This window comes from Microcebus murinus, chromosome 12, assembly GCF_040939455.1.
Source record: "Microcebus murinus isolate Inina chromosome 12, M.murinus_Inina_mat1.0, whole genome shotgun sequence".
In the NCBI taxonomy this organism is placed as follows: domain Eukaryota; kingdom Metazoa; phylum Chordata; class Mammalia; order Primates; family Cheirogaleidae; genus Microcebus; species Microcebus murinus.
The window spans coordinates 85,606,379-85,627,932 of NC_134115.1; the positions used below are offsets into that span (position 1 = coordinate 85,606,379).

Consider the following 21,554-nt stretch of genomic DNA (forward strand, 5'->3'; position numbering starts at 1 on the left):
GGCTGAGGCCATCAGCAGCCGCGCGGGAGTGTGTAGGGTCCCCTGCGCTCAGCTCCTGTGAACTGCAGCTCATCCTTCAACCAGCATCATCACAGACCACGCGGCCCCACCAGCAGTGGGAACACTAGCCACCGCTGGGCGCTGACTGTGCTAAGTGCTCACAGCTGTGTCACCCTGGGGTCCTGCCACCAGCCTAGGGAGGAGGTAGCACAGGAATCCACACCATGATGTATTTGCAGTGATTTACTGTAGGGTGGGGGCTGGGATTCCAGTTTCCAAATGGGAAAACAGGTTCAGAGAGTGGAGGTGGCCTCCCCGGATCAGGCAGCTAGTGAGGGGTAGAGCTGGGGTCCAGCCCTGCCCCTTCTCCTCCAGACCCCGGTTCTGTTAAGTCACTTTCCCCAGACCGACTGTTGCTGCATCCTGTGCCTCTCAGCTTGCTGGCCTACCCCAGTACCCCAGCAGCCTTAGGATGAGGTTCTGTCTAACTGTGCCCCAAGCATCTCCAGTGAGCCCAGCTCAGAGTCAGCCTCCAGGGGTGTTTGCTGGGTGAATTTGAGAAGGTGCAGCCAGTGTGGGCAGAAGGGATGCGGTTCCAGGGTCCAAGCCCCGTGGTCCCCATGGAGGGAGGCGGGTGTTTCCAGCAGTGGTCGCTCCAGGGGTTGTGGGGCTTGGGTCTGGAGAAACCACGCCTGGAATCTGCCTGGTGTGGCCCTGGGCGAGGGTCTGACAAAAGCCCATGCCTGCAAAGGGACAGATGGGGAGAGAGCACACACCGACCATGCAATTAGGGGGCTTCAGACTAAAATGGGAGGCGAGGAAAAGAAAGTTCCAGAGCCTGCATCAGGCACCACGGTGAGACATAGACCCATGGAAATCCTTCTGTGCCAGGCTCTGGGCTAAGCCTTCCCACGTGGGTTAAAGCTCCTCAGATTCCCAATTACCCTCTGACGGTAATTGGAGGTCAGCACTTCCATTTTACAGAAGAGGAACCTGAGGCTCGAAGAAGAGGGGTGTGAATTACCCAAGGCCACGTAGCTGGTGCTGGAGACAGGTTGGGGGCTGACGAAGAGCTCCTGGGTGAGCAGGGGAAGGAAGGGACACAGGGCAGAGGCCAGTTGACCCACCTTGAGTCAGATACCCAGGCCTGGTCCAGTCACTTATGGTCAGGGGAGTCATTTATTAATAGTATGCACATGGCACCCCTGGGTCTAAGTAGGAGGCATGCATGGAAATTCATTGATAAAAGTTAGAAAACTGGACTCCGGGTTACATAGCTGTGAAGGAGGTGGGGGTGGGGGTGGGGAGGGCGAGTTCTCTTGTTACCTAGAGGTGTTCCCTGACCCCTAGAAGCAGAGTACCTAATATTTTCTTGTCCTACCTGGCTGCCCATTTCATTTCTCACAAGGTTGTTTGTTCATTCAACAAACACTCACTAACCACCTCCGCAATGCCAGAGCCTGGGGGTGAATTAGACCTGGTGTCTGATTTCTAGTTCTGTAGGGGCTGCAGACACACAAGTAGCTGGATAGTGGCTAAGACTGTGGGCATCAGGGAAAGCTTCACAGAGGGGGTGGCGTTTGAATGGGTCTTGAAGGATGAAGAGGAGTTCCATAAGAAGCAAAGGAAAGGGGGAGAGAAGGATAAGCCTTGGAAGCGGATGGAATTTTAAGTGCAAGGAGACAAGGAGGAGCTTGCTGTGTTCCGGAGCAGCAAGAAGCCTGGCTGCTAGAGCCAGGTGTGATGGGATAGGTGGGGCCTTGGGTGCCACTGTTAGGTCTTTGGGCTTATCTTGATATTGTTGGGTGCTCTTGGACATTCTGAAGCAAAGGGATATGTAAGCTGATTTGACTGGACGAGGAGGCAAGTCAGAACTTTGGGTGTTTCTCCCCAAACCTTCTGTTTTCTCTGCGAAATGGAGGTGAATGTCCACGGGGTAGAAGCGGTGCAGCGGTCAGGAAGCTGGAGATGTGTAGAGGAGGCTAGTGAAGGACAGGGTGACCGGGGTGGTCTTGAGGGGCAGGTCTTGAGAAGCCCCCTGAGAGTGGAGTGGGAACTCTTCTAAGAAACCAGCGAAGGGCTACATAAACTGTAAAGTGCGGTGGCGGGGTGTGGAAATGGCAGTGAGGAGGAGGTAGGGGATCTTCCACTCTGAGGGTGGTGAACAGGTGCCAGAAGTCCTGGAGAGATGACAGTGGTCATGATCGCCACTTACTGAGCCCATCCCACGTGCATGGCACTGTAAGTCAGCCCCTGTCAGTATCCCCATTAGACAGATGAGGACACTGTCATTCAAGAGGAGAAGGACTTGTGCGAGATTCCAGTGCCAGAAAGTGGTAGAGGCAGGATGCGGAGCCCGGTGCATGCTGCACGGGCTCTAAGATCTGGCAGCGAAGACCTGCCTGGAGAGGCTGGAGTGGCCCCAGAACATCGGGAAGCCAATTTTATTGGAGGGAAGAGAATCAGCCGTGCTCCATGTGTCTCTGCAGTTCTCAGTGGTTTAAGAGAAATTAATCAGCTTTGTAATCCATGTTCAAATGCTCCCGAAAAAATTGGTTTTCCGAGTTTTGTTTATTAGCCTTATGAGTTTAATAAATTGAGCATTAAACAAATAAACCAATAAAAATTCAGAGGAGATGGAGATGTGTTCTCACAGCCTGGGACTCTTCAAGGGAGGGATCCCCCTAAAAATAGAAGTTGCTCCTCCATAATCACAGATGATCCCCAAAGGAAGAAAAATGTGTTTGTGCATGTGGTATGGGGTGCGGTATTTAGTTTGGTTTAAAGAAAAAACCCAAATGCACAGCCCCACCTTCTGGGGGGCCGAGCTCATGCTGCCTAGTAATAAGAACTTGGGGTGAATTGGGCCACAGGCCTTGAGGGCCAGCAGACAAGGACACGGTGCCCAGCGTGCAGAGCCGGGGGGACTGGTGAGCAAAGGCACGCTGGGAGGCACAGAGCAGGGGGAGTATCTGCTGCTGCTGCATGACCTTGAACCTTGGTGTGCTCATCTGTAAAATGGGGGTGGAAACAGGGCTCTGTGAGGATTTAACGCGGCGATGCGGGAGGTGGCTGAGCATTCTGGTCTCAGTAATGTTAATGAGACAGACGGAACGTTGAACCAGGCGTGCTCTGTCCAGATCAAGCCAAGTGGAAGCGGAAGGGCCAGCCCCAACCCCAGGGTGGTGGTGACAGGGAGGTACTGCCAACCCAGCCAGTGCCAGGGAGGTGGCCCCTGGAATCACAGTGACCCTAGCATGGGTGATCAACAGGGCACTTGGGACACATGTGGGACAAAGAGGGCAGAGAAGGGCAGCCTTTTGTGGAGGCTTTCCTCAGGCCGGCGCAGTGCCGAGGGCTTCACACGCAGTCGAGCCTCCCAGCGACCCCGTGGTCAGGTACGGCCATTCCCACTTTGTAGATGAAGAATTTGAGGCTCAGAGAGGTTAAATGTCTTGCCCAGAGTCACACAGTAAGAAAGTTAGGGAGCCAGGATGGAACCCGGGGCTGTGCCCTCTGTGCCTGCTGGCTTACGGTGACAACCCAGTGCATCCTCGTGCTGAGAAGCAGGCAGTGTTGTCGAGCCCATTATACAGGTAAGTCAGCTGAGGCTTGGGAAGACAGAATTACCTGCCAAGTCTCCAGCCAGCAAGTGGTGGACCGAGGCATGGAACCCGGGCCCGTCCGATTCCAGTGTCCCTGCCTGCGGCTGGGCCTGCTTCTCAGGGGCTGCCCCCAGCAATCCCTGCATGGCGAGAGGCACTGAGGGAGGGAATGGGGGCTCACAGAGAGGAGGGGACCCCGCCGGCGCCCCCAACCCCTCCCACACCCACCGTTAGTAGCTCTCGCCCCAGCACGGTAGACAAAGGCAGCCCCATAATTGGGAGTGAGTATTTCATGCGTCCCCCCCGATGTTTTATTGGGTGGAGAGATGCTTGGAGACCAAACGGATGGCGCATTCCATTTATAAAGTGCGCGCGGTTTGTTTTATTTCCCGAGTTTTTGCAATCTAGATAACAGATGATGCCCCGAGTGGCTGGCGCTGCCTCTGTAATGGCGGCGCCGAGCCTTTGGAGAAGTATTAATAATAGATTGTGTTGATGAGTTTGGAGAAAGTAGCAATCGACCCCCTGCTGCCAAGGCATTAGCGCGGCTGTTCGGAATGCAGCCAGCATGGTGGCATCGACTGCAAATGCAGGTCACCAACCCTGCTGTCCCCTCCACAGCCTGAGAAGGTCTCCCCGGGAGCCGCCCAGCGTGTGCTGACCCTGGCCTAGGACCCTGGCCCTGCTGTGCGGGCAGAGACACAGCCAGTGCCTGCCCGCTCCCGGGCCACGGGGGCAGGTGGCACACCGCAGTGGGGCCCCAGGGCAGCAGTGTAGGGAGGACGCAGAGGGCAGTGCAGCGGAGCGTGGCAGCATCCCACATGTGAGAGGCACGGCTTCTGCAAGCCACTTCTCTCTCAGCCCCTCAGCAGAGCTGGGGTGCCAGCCAGATTTCTAGAGACCTCTGTCTGAGACTGCATGCACAGTTGGGTGGGTGGTACCCTGAACAAGGATATCGGGCCAAAGAGCCAAATTAGAGCCGAAATCCAGCCCATGTTCCCCTTGAAAAGCCGTGCACTTTATGGGCTAGTGGGGTCCTGCCTCCTGGAGCAGAGAGCCTGGCCTCAGCCTCAGCTCACCAGGGCTTCACTCGTTCTGCAAACACTGAGGCTTCCTTGAGGGTCAGATAGAGCCAGGTCCCGCCCTGTGGAACCTCAGGAGAGTTGGGCAGTAATGGGGACATGCACTGTCACTCCACTGTGATATTCACCAAGTTGAATCCTGACAACAGCCTTCAAGGGAGGTCTTGTTGACATTCCCATTTTACAGCAGAGAAAACTGAGGCCAGAGGGAAGCTCAGGGGCACATAGAGCAGGCCACCTCCCCTAGACTAGGGCATCACAGAAGGCTTCCCAGAGGAGGTGGCATTGGAGTTGGGCATTGCAGGATGAGTAGGAGCCCGCTGGGTAGAATAGAGGTGGGTGGCATTGGTCGCTAGGGGGTGCCCTCCAGCCGAGTGCCCTGGCCAGTGCCAGGACAGAAGGCAGGGCTGGAGCCGGCCCTGTCCAGCCCGCCCCACCAGCTCGCCGTGGGCGGTGCTGACGGCAGCCCCGGGAAGGGAGGCAGGCGAGTGCCTCCGTTTATGGCCGTTTCTGTTCCAGAACCGATTAGAAGAGAATTGCAGCTGTAATCTGTGCCCGCGATGGCGGGCCATAAAGAGGGATGGGATGTGCGCAGCGCTCCCAAGGTGGCGCCTGCAGACGTGGCCCGGGGACGCGAGGAATGAAAAATGGTTTTAATTCCCTCCCAGCAGCAATAATTTGATTCTTCATAAATTTTTCCATCAAAGTGTTGTTGAGGCTGAGTTCCCACAGAGCGGGGCACGTGACGGGGCGGGGGTGCCGGGCCGCGGTCAGCGGCGTGGGCAGAGGCGGGGCGGCCGCCCAGACCCTCCTGCACGCGCCTGCCCGCGCGTGTCTGCGGGATGGCAGACGGAGCGCCTTTGTCACGGAGGGCCCGACCAGGCCCGGGCTGGGAGTGGGCTGCAGCACTCGCTACTCACGTGACCTGAACAAGCGACGCTGCCACCCAGCACCTCAATTTCCTCATCTCTAAAATGGGATCAATATTCGTCCTTGTCTCGTGGGGTTCTTGCGAGGATTGAATGCGTTTCTGCGCGGACGGTGCTCAGCGCAGCGCCTGCCGTGCTGTACGTGCTCAGTAAACGCCCGTTCACGATGGAGGTGCGGAAGCTGCCGTGGAGGCATCACCCAAGCCAGGGGACAGAGAAAGAACTTGTCAAAAAGGCTGCCACGATGGTGCTTTGGAGAAGCTGCAGGCTGCTCTGTGGGCTGCAGCCCGGGGAAGCAGAGGGTGGTGAGGGAAGTGGCAGGATCACGATAGGCGTTGAGGGCCAGGCTCAGGAGCTTGGGTGTTCCCCCAAGGGCACTAGGGAGCCATGGAGGAGTCCGGAGCAGGGAAACAGCATGATCAGCATGAGGTGTTTTGGAAAGACCCCTCTGGCTCCCATGTGTGGGGTGGGGTGGGTGTTGTTGAAGGGCTGCAGGGGTCAGGAACGCATGGAGGGGACTCGTGGCTGCTCCAGCTGGAGAGGAGTGGCCCAGGCCGGGTGGCGCTTTGGACAGGGGATTGCTTGGATACAGGGGTGGGAGAGGATCAGGGAGGAGGCAGAGCTGGTCAGGAGTGAGGGGGGCCAGGACTCTCTCAGGACAGGGGCCGTCCTGCCTCGGGGAAGGTTGAGGCGGACCCTGAACACTGCCCTCTAGTGGCCACCTTGTCCCTGAGCGGGAAGGGCCCGAAGCTGCCACACCCCAGAGAGGCACCTCTCACAGGATGGGGGCGCCCACCCTGCTGCAGGGCCTCCCGCTGTCGGGCGTCCGCTGTCTGGGCCCTGCCCAGGGAGAGCCTCTCCCACTTGGGCCTGGGGGTCAGGGAGGAGGGAGGGGCCCTCAGCGTCAGTGGCCCCTGGGAGGGACCTCTGAGCCCAGCCAGTGCCCCTTTGTGCACCTGCAGGCTCTTCGCAGCCAAGTGCAGCGGCTGCATGGAGAAGATCGCCCCCACGGAGTTCGTGATGCGGGCGCTGGAGTGCGTGTACCACCTGGGCTGCTTCTGCTGCTGCGTGTGCGAGCGGCAGCTCCGCAAGGGCGACGAGTTTGTGCTCAAGGAGGGCCAGCTGCTGTGCAAGGGCGACTACGAGAAGGAGAAGGACCTGCTCAGCTCTGTGAGCCCCGACGAGTCGGACTCCGGTGAGCCCTGGCCCGAGTGGGGACAGGCCTCGGGGACGGGCCTCGGCAGGGCGTCGTGGAAGGGCGTCGTGGAAGGGCATCGGAGCTGCACACAGACAGCACTCGCACATCCGTGTGCATACGAGCACATGGACGCTAATGTGCACACCTCCCAAGCACGCAAAATGCCCCTGTGCTCCCTATCCCTAAGGCACTCGTATCTGTACATGTCGACATGCATGTGGTCACGTGTACACACACACATAACATGCATGTGGAGATACCCATACCCAGGAGCACATATATGTGCTCACATACACGTGGAGATATGTGCTCACATAACCAAGCATACAGAAGCCACACCCAGGTAAACACACACGCACGGCCCAGCATACTCATGCACTAAGCACTATTCACATGGCTGCACGTGCACATGCCGTGGCTGCACACGTGCATACACTCCCCCCTTGGTCTCTGGCCCACCACCCTCACCCTCCCTGATGTGGCCCCCACCGTGGCACAGCACCACACCAGGCCTGCGGGCTGGGGACCTCTTGGGAGGCAGGGATCTGATGTGTCCTCCCCTCCTCGGCCCCCAGAGCGCGTGCTCTGAGGAAGACGGGGCTGGGGGAAGGGACCAGTCCAGACGAGGGCAGCAGGAAGCCCAGGGGTGGGTGGGAGGCTTGGCTATCCATCTGGGGTGGCATTTCTGAGACCCAAACTCCGGGCTGTGGAAGTGCCACGTGTGCATGGTGGGTGCGTGTGTGTTACTGGGTGAAAGCACAGATTTCTGAGTGCCGTGCATGCGCCTGTTCAGGTGTGGGCATGCTTGCATGGGCCTGTGTGCAAATACGCCTGTGAGCTGCATGTGCCTGGGCCTCCATGGGCCCACGTGCCAGTCTGCATGTGTGTGTGGGGGGCGAGTGCACCTATGTCGTGCGCACCTGCATGCTGTGTTCACCCTCGCGTGAGGATGTCGGTGCACGTGTCTTTGCCTGTCCATTCTTCACCCCTGGAAGCTTCAAGGAAGCAACTCCCTGCGGTCTCCCCTGAGGCACTCACGCCTGGCCGGCACTGGGCTGGCGCAGTGGGAACTGGTTCTCTTGGAGGCGGACATGCTGGGCTGGGTCTCCAAGGGACCAGAGGTCAATGGGACAAGGCAGGTCCCAGACCAGATGGGTCCGGGAAGCCCAGGGCCGGAACAGTCCACAGGTGCCAGCCTTTCTCTTTAGGGGTCTGTTGGCCCTAAGAGGCAAGCAGATTGCCCTCAGGTGTGATCACACGTGCACCTGTGCACACTTCTGTGTGTGTCCACACACACGCATGTGCACAACCACTCACATGCACCTGTGTACCTGTTTCCCACATGGGTCTGCATCGAAGCCTTTTGAGTATGGGTGCACCCAAGCGAGCAGCAGCACGTTCGCGTGTGCACGTCTGTGCCTGTGGTCCGCAGCGCGCCCGTGTTCAGTCTGCAGGTCCAGCTGTGTGGGCAGCGTGTGCTGGGGAAGGGGCTCGCAGGGCACAGGACAGGAGACGAAAGGCCGGGGCAGGGAGGTGGACTTCATCCCAAGGGCACTGGGGGGTCATGTGGGTGTCAGCAGAGAGCGAGGGGGTCATTGGGCAGCAGGTGGCATGAGGGCACAAGTCTGGGGCCTGGGCCACTCCTCAGCCCTCCCTGATAGGCCGGGTTGCGTCCCTCACAGTGAAGAGCGAGGACGAGGACGGGGACATGAAACCGGCCAAGGGACAAGGCAGCCAGAGCAAGGGCAGCGGGGATGACGGGAAGGACCCGCGGAGGCCCAAGCGACCCCGGACCATCCTCACCACGCAGCAGCGAAGGGCCTTCAAGGCCTCCTTTGAGGTTTCCTCCAAGCCCTGCCGGAAGGTGAGGCCCGGCTGGGGCGGACACCCCTCACCCCCCACCAACCTCTTCAGACCCTACCCGACCTGTGCTTGCTGGGGCAGGACATCCCTCCACCTCCCCCATCTGCCCTGCACCCCCAAACCCGCCACTTCCCAGCCGCTGCCCCCGCAGGCCTGACCTGTCTGCTCTCTCCGGCCAGGTCCGGGAGACGCTGGCGGCTGAGACGGGCCTCAGCGTGCGCGTGGTCCAGGTCTGGTTTCAGAACCAAAGAGCAAAGGTGAGTGGCCACCTCCAGGCACTGCTGGCCCCGGGCAGGGTGGGAGCAGGGGGCAGGCGGAAGACGGGGAGTCCACAGGGTCCGGCCTGAACTGTGCTGTCCCCGCAGATGAAGAAGCTGGCCCGGCGGCACCAGCAGCAGCAGGAACAGCAGAACTCCCAGCGGCTGGGCCAGGGTGAGCCGGGGCTGGGTCTGGGGACAGGGGGCCCTGCTGCCTCTTTTAACAAGACTCCCAGGAAACCTCCCCCAAGGCCATCAGAGCCCAGGGAACTTCTGTGTAAAGCCCAGCTGAGGCATAGAGAAATGGAGAAGCAGTGGGGCCAGGGGACACAGGGAGGAAAGATGGCAGGGCAGAGGCCAGGGGGTGGCATTTCTGCAATCAAAACAGCAACTGTGTGCCGGGCACGGTTCTCAGCACTGAGCACACCCATGTCGCTCAGTCTCACAGAGCCCTGCAAAGAAGGGTATTGCCATGTCCCATTTCACAGATGAGGAAACTGAGGCTTGGTGAGATTAAGGGACTTGCCTGAGATCTCTCAGTCCCAAACATGGGGCTCCAAGCCTGTGCTTTTAACAGGATGACACTCTGACATTGCCTCGCAGCTAGAATCCAGCGGAAGTCTCCAGCAAAGCTGGCCAGGGTGCTGAGAGTCCTTCTGGGTGCTGAGGGGTCGTTTAAGGAGTACGGGTCAGCCCCCTGCCCCAATACTGGGCTTTGCTAAAAATGCTGTTTCTACAACAGAATCTTGGGCCAAGGCTGGTCTGCTGGGCCCTATGGGGACATTGAGCCATGAGGACCATGAAGGGAGTGCAGGGGCTGCTGGGGGCTGGGGCAGAGCTACCTGCCCCGGGGTGACAGGGAGGCTCCAGGCAGACGCCAGGCACTGATGGACAGCCCCTTCTGCTCAGGACTCTGGGGGCCAGGCCAGGGGCCAGCCTGGATGTGGGGCTTCTAAGGACATGGCCTGAGAGCCCAGTTCTTCCTTTCTTTCCTCTCCCTGTGCCCCTCCTGGGGCTGCAGTCACTGCCTCTGGTCTCCCAGCAGCTCCTGGGCTGTCTGGCCCTCCAATGTTCCCAACTGCCTCCTGGACACAGCCTCCCTGAGAATGTCCCACTGTCTGCCCAGCACATCCCAGCCCACACTGCACTCCCGCCACCGCCCATGTGCATGAGGCACGTCCGGCCCCTCCCCACCCCAGGAGTCACCTCGGACCTTCCTGTCCCACACACGTGGCATCTGCTCTCAGTCGTCAAATTGGAGGTGGTCTCCTTTCCTGGGTCCCGCTCACCCCCTCCTAGTTGTCTCTCCCACGACTGCCTTGACAGAGACCCCTGGCCCTCCCCAGACCTCTCTGCCCACTGCTCCGGCTGTCTCACCCTCACCCCACTGAGACCCTCCCCTGGCTTTGACACCCAGCTCGCCCCCAGGGCCTCTGTGGTCAGGTCCCTCTCGGCTCGTCTGCCCCACACTGGCCTCTTGGGCTGGACTCCATCCCACCTGGCAGTTCCTCTTGTCCGGGCCTTTGCAGCCCCCAGCCTGGCACGCCTCACCCCTGCTGGTTCGTTAAGTCACACGCAGTTGAGCCCCTTCCTCTAGGAACCCTTCCCTGGGCCTCCTTGGCTGGGGTGTGGGACCTTGGTGCTCCCAGATGGTGGGGTGCACGTGGTGCCCACACTTGGAATCACCTTTGCTTGATTGGGGTCCCCCTCCCCAGGGTCCTGAGCACCTGCAAGGGGGGGTGGTGTTAGGAAACAGGAGTGGGGGGCCAGGGAGGACCCTGGCTTTTGGCAAACTGATTACAGAAGAGGGGCTGGGGCATGTTTGCGGGAGGGGCTGGGGAGTCAGGTGTCTGGGCAGCCTCTGCCAGCGAGGGGCGCCTGGGGAGTCCCAAGGTCAGAAGGGACCCCTGGGAGACATCTGTGGGGCTCCCAGGGAAGCTGGGCCATGGGACGGGGCGGGCAGGGCCAGGTGGTGACAGCGTGCTCTGTCCCCAGAGGTCCTGTCCAGCCGCATGGAGGGCATGATGGCCTCCTACACGCCGCTGGCCCCCCCGCAGCAGCAGATCGTGGCTATGGAGCAGAGCCCCTACGGCAGCAGCGACCCCTTCCAGCAGGGCCTCACGCCGCCCCAAATGCCAGGTGACCACATGAACCCCTATGGTAAGCCGCCCCACCCCGCCCACCCCGTTGACCCTGCCCCCTGCCTGGCTGGGCAGGCCTGGGGCTGTGACAGCCACCTGCTGCCCCTGGGCACAGGCAGGCTCGGCCAGCACAGCCCACCGGCCACCCCTGGACAGGACCAGCCCCAGTCCCTCTGGGCAGGACTGGCCGGCAGGCCGCCCTGTCTCTTCCTGGCCTCGGGCCACACAGCCTGCAGGGCCGACAGGGCCCCGGGATCCCCAGCCTGCACCCTGGCCCTGACACTCCTCTGCCCCGCAGGGAACGACTCCATCTTCCACGACATCGACAGCGATACCTCCTTAACCAGCCTCAGTGACTGCTTCCTCGGCTCCTCAGACGTGGGCTCGCTGCAGGCCCGCGTGGGCAACCCCATCGACCGGCTCTACTCCATGCAGAGTTCCTACTTCGCCTCCTGAGAGCCAGCCTGGCGCATGGACGCTTGGGCACGGGGCCTGGGGCAGGACTGCAGCGCCAGCAGCCGGCCTGGCCACCCCACCCCGCCACCTGCACAGACTCTACAGACAGCCATACGGTGCCCTCCCCTCGGCCGGCCCGGCCTGGCTGAAGTGTCCGTTGGGCACAGCCAGACGGCACGTGGACACAGCCTGGGCAGGGGCTGTGTCCTGCCCACAGAGACCTTGTCACCCCCAGGGACCCAGAGTGCTCGGACGGCCACTCGCCTCCCAGCCCCACCTCGGCCTCCATAGCGCCTTCTCCCTCCCTGTCTCTTTTTTGGGAAGCTTAAATTCTCTCTATTTTTTTAAACGTCCTCTGTGTCCAGCCAACCTCCATGGCTCCCATCAAGCCCCAGGACGATGATGCCTGTGACCCAGAAGCGTGTGTAGCTGGCCCTGCGGTGGCGCCCCACCCCCGTGGGGGCAGCCCCGCTGGCCAGGCAAGAGCCCCGCAGGTGCAGGTGCGGCTGCCCCGCCGGAGATGGAGGCGCTGGCGCGGCTAGGGTTGTGCACGGAGCCACAAAGGGACAGAGGCGCATGCGCACACGCGCACAGGCATGTCCCGCACATGCGCACAGCCACAGGGATGCCGAAGGGATGGGAGCTCTGCTGTCTGCCTGGCCTTGTCAGGAGGGGGAAAGGAGGCCAGACAGGGCCTCTTCTAGGAGCAGTTAGGGGGAGGAAGGGGAGAGAGGAGGGTGAGCTCGAAGTACGCGGACGCAGGTGGGGGCCGCCTGGGCAGGGGGGCAGAGACGGAGCCCCCAGAACCAGGGAGCATCAGGCCAAACGGCAGGGCCTCCAGGTGGACAGGGACCTCAGAAGCACCAGCGGGGCACTCCACCTGCTGCTTGGCTCCCTCCCAGGCCACCTCTGCCTTTCCTCACACACCCACCAAGGAGCCCACGCCAGCCGCCCTGTCCCGCTGGCCTCGCCGCTGCCCTCCCCAGCCCCGAGTCCTCCTCGCTTCTCAGAGCCAGGCTCCTCCTGCGCCTCCAGCAGGCCCCAGCTTTCCTGTGAAGGTGCGGGGCAGATGTGACCTCCTGTGCATCCGCTGGCCACAAGAGAGCAGGCCATCCCCTCCCCTGCTGTGGGCGCCCAGCCTCTGTTAATGTGGCCGAGTGCTTTGGGCCACATGACCTTGGACCCTACTCACCCTACCCTTCCATGACTGAATCCCCTGGCGCTCACACCCAGGTGACGGCTAAGCCCTGTCTCTTCTCTGTGTGAGTGCGGGATGGGAGAGGGACATTTGCTCTTTAGGCCCAGCGAAGGACCATGACTTTCTTGCTCCGTTCCCTCTTGTTTGGTTTAGTCCAGCCTGTGGGGTCTCTCTGTGCACCAGCTCTGCGACCACCGCTTTGGTCCCTCCGGGCACGTCTGCTGATGTGAGAAGCCGGCCCTGGGTGTGACCCTGGGGGCCTCTCCCTGTTTGGCTTTGGCCCATTAGCCAGTCCTCCCTGGGGACGCATTCCAGCCCGTGTCCGGCCCCCTTGCAGGCCCACAGGATGCTGAGAAAGGTCTCGCCCAGCGCCCTGCTGTCCCCACTCAGCCCCTGCCGACTCAGCGCAGCCCCGCCAACGCGAGGGGGCGGCCTTCGGGGCCCTGGTACTCAGTGTGTCCTGTTCAGGTGCTCACAACCCTGCCTTTAAGTCCAGCCTAGGCCACCACCCCGAGGTCAGCCTGGTCCAACCTCGGAGCTCTTGAGGACAGTGAGTGTCCCTCTCCGCCTGTGGGCCCCTCTGCCTGGCTCTGCCTGGCGTCCTCAGAGCTCACCAGCCTGTTCTGTGGTTTGCCGCCCGCGCTGTGGGGACCCCAGTCCCCGCAGCGTGTCCTGGGCGTCCGCCTCACCTGAGCTGGGCTTCTGCACTCAGCCCCACACGCTCTTCACCAGGGCGGGCTTGTCAGAGGGGACCACATGGCTCATTGTCGCCCTTCAAGCCCGAGCAGCCAGCCTGGCCTTTCTGGGGCTCTTCTTGTTGCAAACAGAACTTTGCCAGGGACCTCAGTTGACCTCCTTGGTCCTCCTGCAGCCTCAGCCCGCCCGGGAACCGTGCCACTACTGGTCCCTTGAGCAGCCAGTCTGGCATCTTGAGAGATGCTCCCCTTTCTCCTCTGCACACGCACAGGCTGAATCGTGCCAGGGACACACTGGCGAACCCCAAGGTAGTCCCGGCCCCGGAAGACCACGCTCCTCTCCCAGCCTCGCTGGGTTGGAAGGAACATCAGAAATGGGGGGGTCCGCTCATCCCTTATTTTACAGCTGGAGAGCCTGGCTCGGGAGGGGAGGGGCCTGCCTGGGGTCCACAGTGAGTCAGAGCTAGAGCTGAGAACAGCCCCACCGTCCTCGTCTGGGGATGGCCCCCAGGTCGGGGGTGTGACTTGTCCTCCGTAAGCTTGTCGGCCCCTGGGGTCATCTGCTCCCGCTCTGGGGCCTCACAGACCCCAGGTCCTGGCTGGCCCTGCTCCCTGCTTCACACCGGCCTGTGCCAGGAGCTGGTATAGGGACACCCACACTTGTGCCCCACAGAGTGTTGAAGCCAGAGGGACCTCAGAGAGCCCCTCGTGCCAGAGACACCCCATCTGCCAGGCCTAGGGACCCCTTCACTGTGTGCTGCGTCTTGCTGCCCGGGGCTCCCAGACACCGATGCCCCTCTGCCCAGTCCTGCACCCATGTGGGACACAGACGCGGGGCCTGCCCCGAGCGCCTCTCTCCTAGGAGAGGCAGTCACACGCCAGCCCAGCCCAGCCCAGACATCCATCGTTAGGGACCCATTTCTCAGATGAGAAACCAGAGGCTCAGAGAAGGGAGGTGAAGTGTTCAGGGTCACCCAGCAGAACCCGCAGGCGGAGCAGGGGCGTGGGGGGCTGGGGCGAGCACAGCGGAGCAGTCCCTTCCTCTCCATGGGGGGAGTGCAGCCCTGACTGGGGCAGTGGAGTAGCCAGCACCACCACCCCCCGCCGCCATGGTACAAGATCACTGTCACCGTGGGGCTGCGGTGGGACACCCAAGGGAAGGGGGAGGTAACCGTGGTCTCTGGGGGAAGAGGCAGAAAGTGAGAGGTGGGCAGGGGAGTCTTGGAGAAAAGCCCAGGGAAGTCAGGGCTAGAAAGAGAAAGGAATTCACCCCAGGTGACAAAGTCAGGGCAGAAGGGGACCAGAAGCCAGAGCCTCCTCACCTGCCTGCGCCGTGAAGCCCCCCGGGTGCTCTGCTGTCCTGGGAGACCCCCCAGGTCACAGGGGCCAGCACAGCCATGGGAGAAGGGCCGTGTGCGTGGGCAGGGGTGGGCAGGCCCTGGCACCGAGATGAGCAGGGCCCCGCATGGGGTTGGGGCGCAGCCTCTTCTCCTTTAGGAAGCTCTGGGCCCCGTGGCAGTGAGGCAGCCTCCCCCGCCCATCTGGTTGCCCTTTTCACTTGGCACACTGGGAATCTCGGGGGAAGGAGGACTGGCCCACAGCTGCCTGGCCCCAGCCCGGTGTCCTGGGCACCACCTTGGGTGGGGGAGAGCCTGCGGCCCTGGGGCCGGCTGGCCCTGCGGGGAAAGGGCTCCACACTCACGCACGCACACACACTCTCGCACCCGGCGCACACGGGGCTCACGGGCGGGGCAGGAGGGAGCCTCCAGCATTAGCCCTTGGGGGGCGGATGAGCCCCTTCTCCAGTGCCCCAGTCCCACCCTGGGGTCACAGCCCCACCCAGCCCAGCCGGTGTGGGGACCCGGCTGCCGGCCATTCCTCCGTTTTCTTTGTACAGACTCTCACTGCCCACCCGCCATCCCCAGACACATTTTATTTAATAACTTGTCATTGTTAAATTATTTATTAGCGTTTACCACATCACCACCCCACCCTGCCCTCCACTCTCACCTCCGCCTCTTCCCACAAAAGCAGAAAAATGGAAACAACAACAAAAAAAGATGAGACATCAGTATATTTGTAAATAAACCAACCTGTACACGCCTGTGGTGCTTCTCCTTGGGGGGCGGCTGGGCGGGGGCTGCGCTGGGCCGGAGCCAGCCCTGCGTGCGATGTCAGTGGACTTCCTGAGGGCCACCGGGGCGGGCGGGCCAAGGAGGAGAGAGGGCATGGGGCCCGCGTCCTGCCAGCCCCATCCCGTAACCTCACCTCCTCCCATCCTGCCCCGGCCCAGCCCTGAGCTTCGTCCAGCCTGGAAGCAGGGGATGCGCCCCGTCTCCATCTCGCTGTACCCCACTCCCCGACACTCATTCACTCGAGCAGCCATTATTTGGGAGGGCCACTCCAGTGCCAGCCGCCTGAGAACGCGGCTGGCGGTCCCTGCCTCACGGGGAGAGTGGTAAGAGCTCAGTTGAGGTACAATGGAGCCTGTTACAGGGGGACCCCACGTCACCTGGAGGGGTGGGGCACCATGGAAGGCTTCCTGGAAGAAGCTACATATTGAGCTGAGATCTGAGGTTGCCTGGGAGTGGGGTGAGGTGTCGGGGAGTGTCCCAGGCTCATGCAGAAACTCAGAGGGGTGAGCCTCCCACTGCGGTGGGGCAGGGCCAGATCGTCCGGGGTCTTGCTGCCCAGTGGGGACTAGACCCCATTAGACCAGGCGGCCTTGGTGCCATGAGTGGCCCGGTCTACCAGCAGGGCTGTTCCTGTCTGTGTGTGACATTGGTGTCCCGATGTGTGTGGTGTGCTGGTGAGGCTTGTACATCCACACGTGCATGTCTTTGTGTATCTGTGCGTCCATCCGGGACGCCTCTGGGCCTCGTGTCCACAGACCTGCTGTCCTAATGCTCACTCCTTCCCATTCCTGTGGCTGGGGTCCCCTGAAAGTCATGGTTAGCATCTCTCTGCCTGCCCGCCCGCCCGCAGCACCAGCACCCCCTAGAGGCAGGCACCGCCCTGCGCCCTCTTCTGGCTCACTTCTCAGCGCCTCTCCGTGACTCCAGTCCCCGCTTGGCTTCCGGAGTCCCCAGATGTGGAAGACCTCCGGGTCATTCCCTCACCTACCCCCCACCAACCTGAGCAGCAGGTGCCGAGTTGCAGAAGGGAAAACTGAGGCTCAGGAGGAGGAAGTGACCAGCTCAACATAACAAAGCTGACCAGGGATAGCGGACCCAGGGTTCAGAGCCAAGTTTGGCTGCAAACCCATGGCCCTGCCACCCCCCCGGGCTGCCTCCCCAGTCCCACGCTCCCTGGCCCTGCGATCTGGTCCTTCAAGGTCAGGCCCAGGGACTCTGGGCCCAAGGAAACTCCTGCCTCCAGGGCGCCTCACTGAGGCTCAGAGAAATCAAGTCACTCAGCCCAGACTGCACAGCACGGAGACAGAACTAAACTGTGTCTTGGGTCCAAGCCCCAGGCCAGGGTGCACGTGACAGGGGCCTCTAAGCTCCACCCTGGCCAACAGCAGGCTGACAGCCCTCTTGCCTACGGCAACCGGCAAGTGTTTAAAATCCTGTCACTGAAAAATGTGTGAGGGGTGAAGGGGAGGGGACTGTGCTAATCCCTCTCTCCACTGTCACTTGCCTGTCTTCTTCCCCAGCCCAGAAGGTACAGGTAAGAGACAGGAGAGGGCCTGGAGGAAGACCCCCTCTGAGTCCCCCTTCTAGGGGCAGATTTAAACAGGACAAACACTAGCCTAGCGCCTGCCACTGCCAGTCACCGACTTCGGCTCTCTGACCCTCGCAACAACTCAGAACAGCTCTTATCCCATTGCACAGATGAGAAGACTGAGGCTGAGAGAGAAGTAATGTGCTCCAGGGTAATTCTGCCCAGGAACTTGGGGTTGGAGGAGGTGTAGGCCATGGGTCCGGCAGGAGTGGAGAAGGGGGAGTGGTCCCAGGAGGGGAACATGACTCTGAGCCCACCCTACAAAAGTTGTCTTCAAGGGGTCTGAAGCCCAGGGAGAGAGCCAGGCCCCCTGTCCTGCCTCCGGATCCCGCACAGCTGCCAGTCCCTGCCCCTTCCCTGAGAGGCCCGGAGCCCTGGATCGGAGAGGGTGCGGTGTGTGCAGCAGCCGCAGAGGGAGACGCGGCCTGGACAGAAGGGCAGCGGGGTGATCCCACAGGCACGGGAGGACGGCGGGGGGAAGGCCACCGCACCCGCTGGGCCGAGGCGTGTGCATCTTGTCTCACTCCTTGCAGCCCTGGGGGGCAATTTATGTCCCTTTGCCAGGTGAGGGCACTGCCCCCCGTTCCGCCCAGGAGTCCTGGGAGGAGGTGGGCTCCTCGGCGCCGCCCCGGTGCTGGGCACGCGGGGTCACAGGGCCGTGGCAGCCGGGGTCACCCGCGCAGCCTGCGCTTCGATCGAGCTGGGCGTGGAGTCAGGACGCCGCGAGCCGTGGAAGGGCACAGAGAGTACGTGCATTCCCAAACACGCCCACGCCTGGCCGAGAGAGCAAGGTGCACCCTCCCCTGCGCGCGACACCCCGGTGGCGGCGGCGTTGTGTGGGCAGCGCTCGCTTTCTCCCCGCCCGGCTTGTCCAGCCCTGGGGCGCTTTGCTGCCAATCCCGGGGAGGCCATTTGGATGCCGCCGCTAAGCCTGCGGTCCCGCGTCGGGCCACGAGGTGGCGGTCGCAGGCAGGCGGGTGGGCGCCCGCGCGGCCGCCGGGCTGGGAGACGTGCGGGGGCGGCGGCGGCTTCCGGCTCCCGCCGGCCGGAGCCCGCGGGCGGGATGGCACCTGCTCCCCGGGGCGTCCGCGCGCCGGGCACCGCGTGGGCCTGTCCCCCGAAGAGCCCGCAGATGCCCCGCCGCAGCCCTGAGAAGGAGATGTGGGCATTCCCAGTTTACAGGACAGGAGAGCGCGCTCAGAGATGTTAAGTAACCTGCTTGAGGTCACACAGCTGGGAAGTGGCAAGCTGGGGTTTGAACCAGGGCTGGGGCAGAACACACAAGGAGGAAAAAGGGGAGACGGGCGGGGAAATTTTTTTTAAAAATAGCACTCTCTTCTTGAGCACTGAGCCACTCGGAGCCTCGTTACGCCCATCTCTGACACCACGCACGTGTGGGGCGGGTACTTCGCCCTATTTCATAGATGGGAAAGCTGAGGCTCAGGAAGGCCAAACGCCTGGGGAGGCGCTTTCCCCAGCGCCCCGCTCCTGGGAAATCAGCCCCGCTGAGCCCCGAGGGGGTCCCAGGAGCGAAGTAGAGGGCGGGGAGCTGCAGCCCCCACACGGCGCCAGGCCCCTTCTCCTCCGGGAGGACTGTCGGCGTCGGGGCAGCCCCACCCTCCCCAGGACGGCCTCTGGGCATATGGGGGACTCCCACGCCAGAGCGAGGTCCCCTGTGGATGCTTCTAGAACAGGGGTCACAGGTCACAGCCGGAGCCCCTGACCAGATCAATTCAGGCACTGCGCCCCACCAACGGGGGCGGGGGGCAGCTGTGGACAGATCAGTGCCAACTGATCCGGCAATGGCCAGGTGCCACGCAGCCCTTCAGGCCAGGGGGCTTCCAGGGCTGCCTCTGAGGACAGCAGGCTTCCTGTCCCCATTCTCTGAGGCTGACAGCACTTAGGCGAGCAGACACCTGGCCTCAGGTGACCACAGGGACCGGCCAGAGGAGGCATCAGGGAATGGGAGTCTGGTGGCCAGAGTACCCCATTCCCTGTGACTGGTCCCAGGGAGGAGCTGGGCACCTTCTCACGGCACCAGCTCCGGGGATGCTGGCAGCCACGTTCCTGACCACAGGGGAGCCCTGGAGCGCCAGGCCAAGTCGCAGGCAGGAGGTAAGAGCAGAGGAGTCAGAGAGGCGGCCGCAAGGCTTCCGTTCATCGGGGCATTAAAGGGCTAACAAACAAATGCCAATAAAGCCCTGTATTGCTTAAGCTACTTTGAGTCTCTGCCACTTGTCACCAAGGAGTACTGACTGAAAACCAACATCATCACAGAGTTATTGGGTGAATAGATGAGATAATATTTCCAAAAAGGACTCAAAGCTAAGATGATTCTCAGCAGAGCACAATAGTGGTCTCTGCACCTTCTCCCCTCAATTCTCCAACATCACCCCACGTCATTTATGCAAGTTTGGTTTGTGAGAATCTACCTCGTGTATGCACAGATTTTGAGCTGGTGTTTAAGAGGAAACATTACTTTGGAGACATTTTCTCTGCGGACTCCATCCAACAGTATGTTGTCAGAGATTTCTGGAGAACAAATGAAAATGATGATTGTTGGCGCAAATATACAACGGACAACATATATCGTTACCACAGGCAAGGTTCTTGCCAGCCCAGCTCTTGTGGCTGTGAGCATCTGCCTGGTGTGGGGTCCCTTGGGGCTACCCACACACACAGAGGGGGGACAGCTCTGGGGTTCACTCACAGCTGGAAGTCAGGGGCTGTGCCGCAGGGATGGGCAGTGGGGGACTTCATACCCAACAGTATTCAATTGAAAAAGTGAATCATTGGTGTCAAGTTACTAATAAGCAAATAATCAGGTTATACCCATCACAAAAATGTCCACACACACAGTGATTGTGACAAGGGCAGAAAACTGGAATCATCTCTCCAGAAACAAAGCGAAGCTGCAATTCTGCAAGAAGGCAACCTGCTGCAATTGATCTTTTTGCTTATAAAACACCTGCCAACGCCTGGTACTGGTGATAATAATGACGGTAACAGCTGGTGTGCTTTGAGTACTTGTCCTGGGTCAGTGCTTTCAGGCATGATCTCATTTAATTCTCACTCGGAAATTGTATCACTATCCCCATTCTGCAGATGAAGACACTGAGGCTCTGAGGAGAGAAGGAGCTTGTTTAAGGTCACAGAGCTAGTGAGTGGCAGTGCCTGAGAACAGGTTATCAGTGTGAATGAGCAACTTTGCCTAGAAGGACAGCCAGGACAGACACGGAAAGGAAAAGCTCCAACGTTTCTGCAGCTCTGCCCTTCTGAGGGGCGGGGCAGCTTCACCATCCCAGGCCCCATGCCAAGGAGTGCCTTGGAGTGGCCTGAGGGACAGGTGAAGAGGCCTCTTCCAGGGGAACCAGAGTGAGGACTCTGCTGCAGGGCTGGGAGGTGCGGCCCATCCTAAGCCGCTGCCTGGGCAGTGGCCAGCAGAGTGGTTCAGACATGACAGGACAGAGGGGCCAGGAGGAGGGAGACTGGTGGCCAGAGGCCACCCTCCCGCTCTCGACCTCACCTAGCCCTACCACAGGCACAACCCGAGCCCCTCCCATCGTTGTCTTGTGCTGTCCAGGGGGGGGGAAGCAGAGCGTAGAGTGGTCAGCGACTTCCTGAGGTCACAAAGCCAGTCAGCACACTAGGAAGATGCTTTACAGAGTTGGAAGTGGGTAGGGGGCGAATGGGTTCATTTTCACAGAGTAAAGGCCCCCCAGGAGAAGGCAGTGGGTAGATCACAGGGGCTAGGAAGTTGGTGACCATCAGGCGGGTCAGGAGAGGAAGCAGGAAGGGGTAGGGATCATCCATGGGGAGGCCAGATACAGGAGCCGGTGAGGAGCTGGGCACGGCAGGCTGGCCATGCTCTTTGGTCTTTTCCAAATCACTGGTGAAGGTAGGAACCTGTCCTGGTGGCGACTCCTCAAAGCCAGGGCACTGCTCAGGTGGGATCTCCTACCACTGAGCAGGAAAATATGAAGACAAATTATTGTGATTTTTTTTTCCTGGAATTTTTGCTTTAGATATAGTTGGCTGCTTTGTTTGGTACAACAAGGTTCATGATTGCTTTATCTCCCTAAGGGAAGGATGTGTCTTTCTTCATTAAATGTTGTCTCTCCTTGTCCTGTTTAATGCTTTTGGCCTTGAATTCCATTTTGATGACAATGTTGGTCCTCCTACTTACCTTAACCCACTGTATGTCTGCCTTCATCCAGCCCTTAATTTTACAGTCTTTCTTTAACCTTCTTTAGTCGTTTCTTATTTTTTTAAAAAAGCAGCAAATAGCTGGAGTTAATTTTTTATTTTCACTGTGTTATATTTGATACATACACCAAGAAAATATATAACTTATATAATTTATGAAACACAATAAAATGAACACCTATGAACCCAAAACCATCCATA

The 21,554-nt window shown here is 60.5% G+C and overlaps 1 protein-coding gene across 1 annotated transcript in view; it reads left to right on the forward strand.

The window, feature by feature from the left end:
- The window catches only part of LMX1B (LIM homeobox transcription factor 1 beta), a 79,454-nt gene extending 63,934 nt beyond the window's left edge, over window positions 1–15,520 (forward strand). Inside the window, exons 3-8 of the mRNA XM_012771938.2 lie at window positions 6,579–6,811; window positions 8,497–8,678; window positions 8,857–8,934; window positions 9,043–9,109; window positions 10,930–11,073; window positions 11,374–15,520. Of these exons, the coding sequence (XP_012627392.1) occupies window positions 6,579–6,811; window positions 8,497–8,678; window positions 8,857–8,934; window positions 9,043–9,109; window positions 10,930–11,073; window positions 11,374–11,531 (862 nt within the window). The 3' untranslated portion in view covers window positions 11,532–15,520. The remainder of the gene's footprint in view (window positions 1–6,578; window positions 6,812–8,496; window positions 8,679–8,856; window positions 8,935–9,042; window positions 9,110–10,929; window positions 11,074–11,373) is intronic.
- Window positions 15,521–21,554: the final 6,034 nt, after the last annotated feature.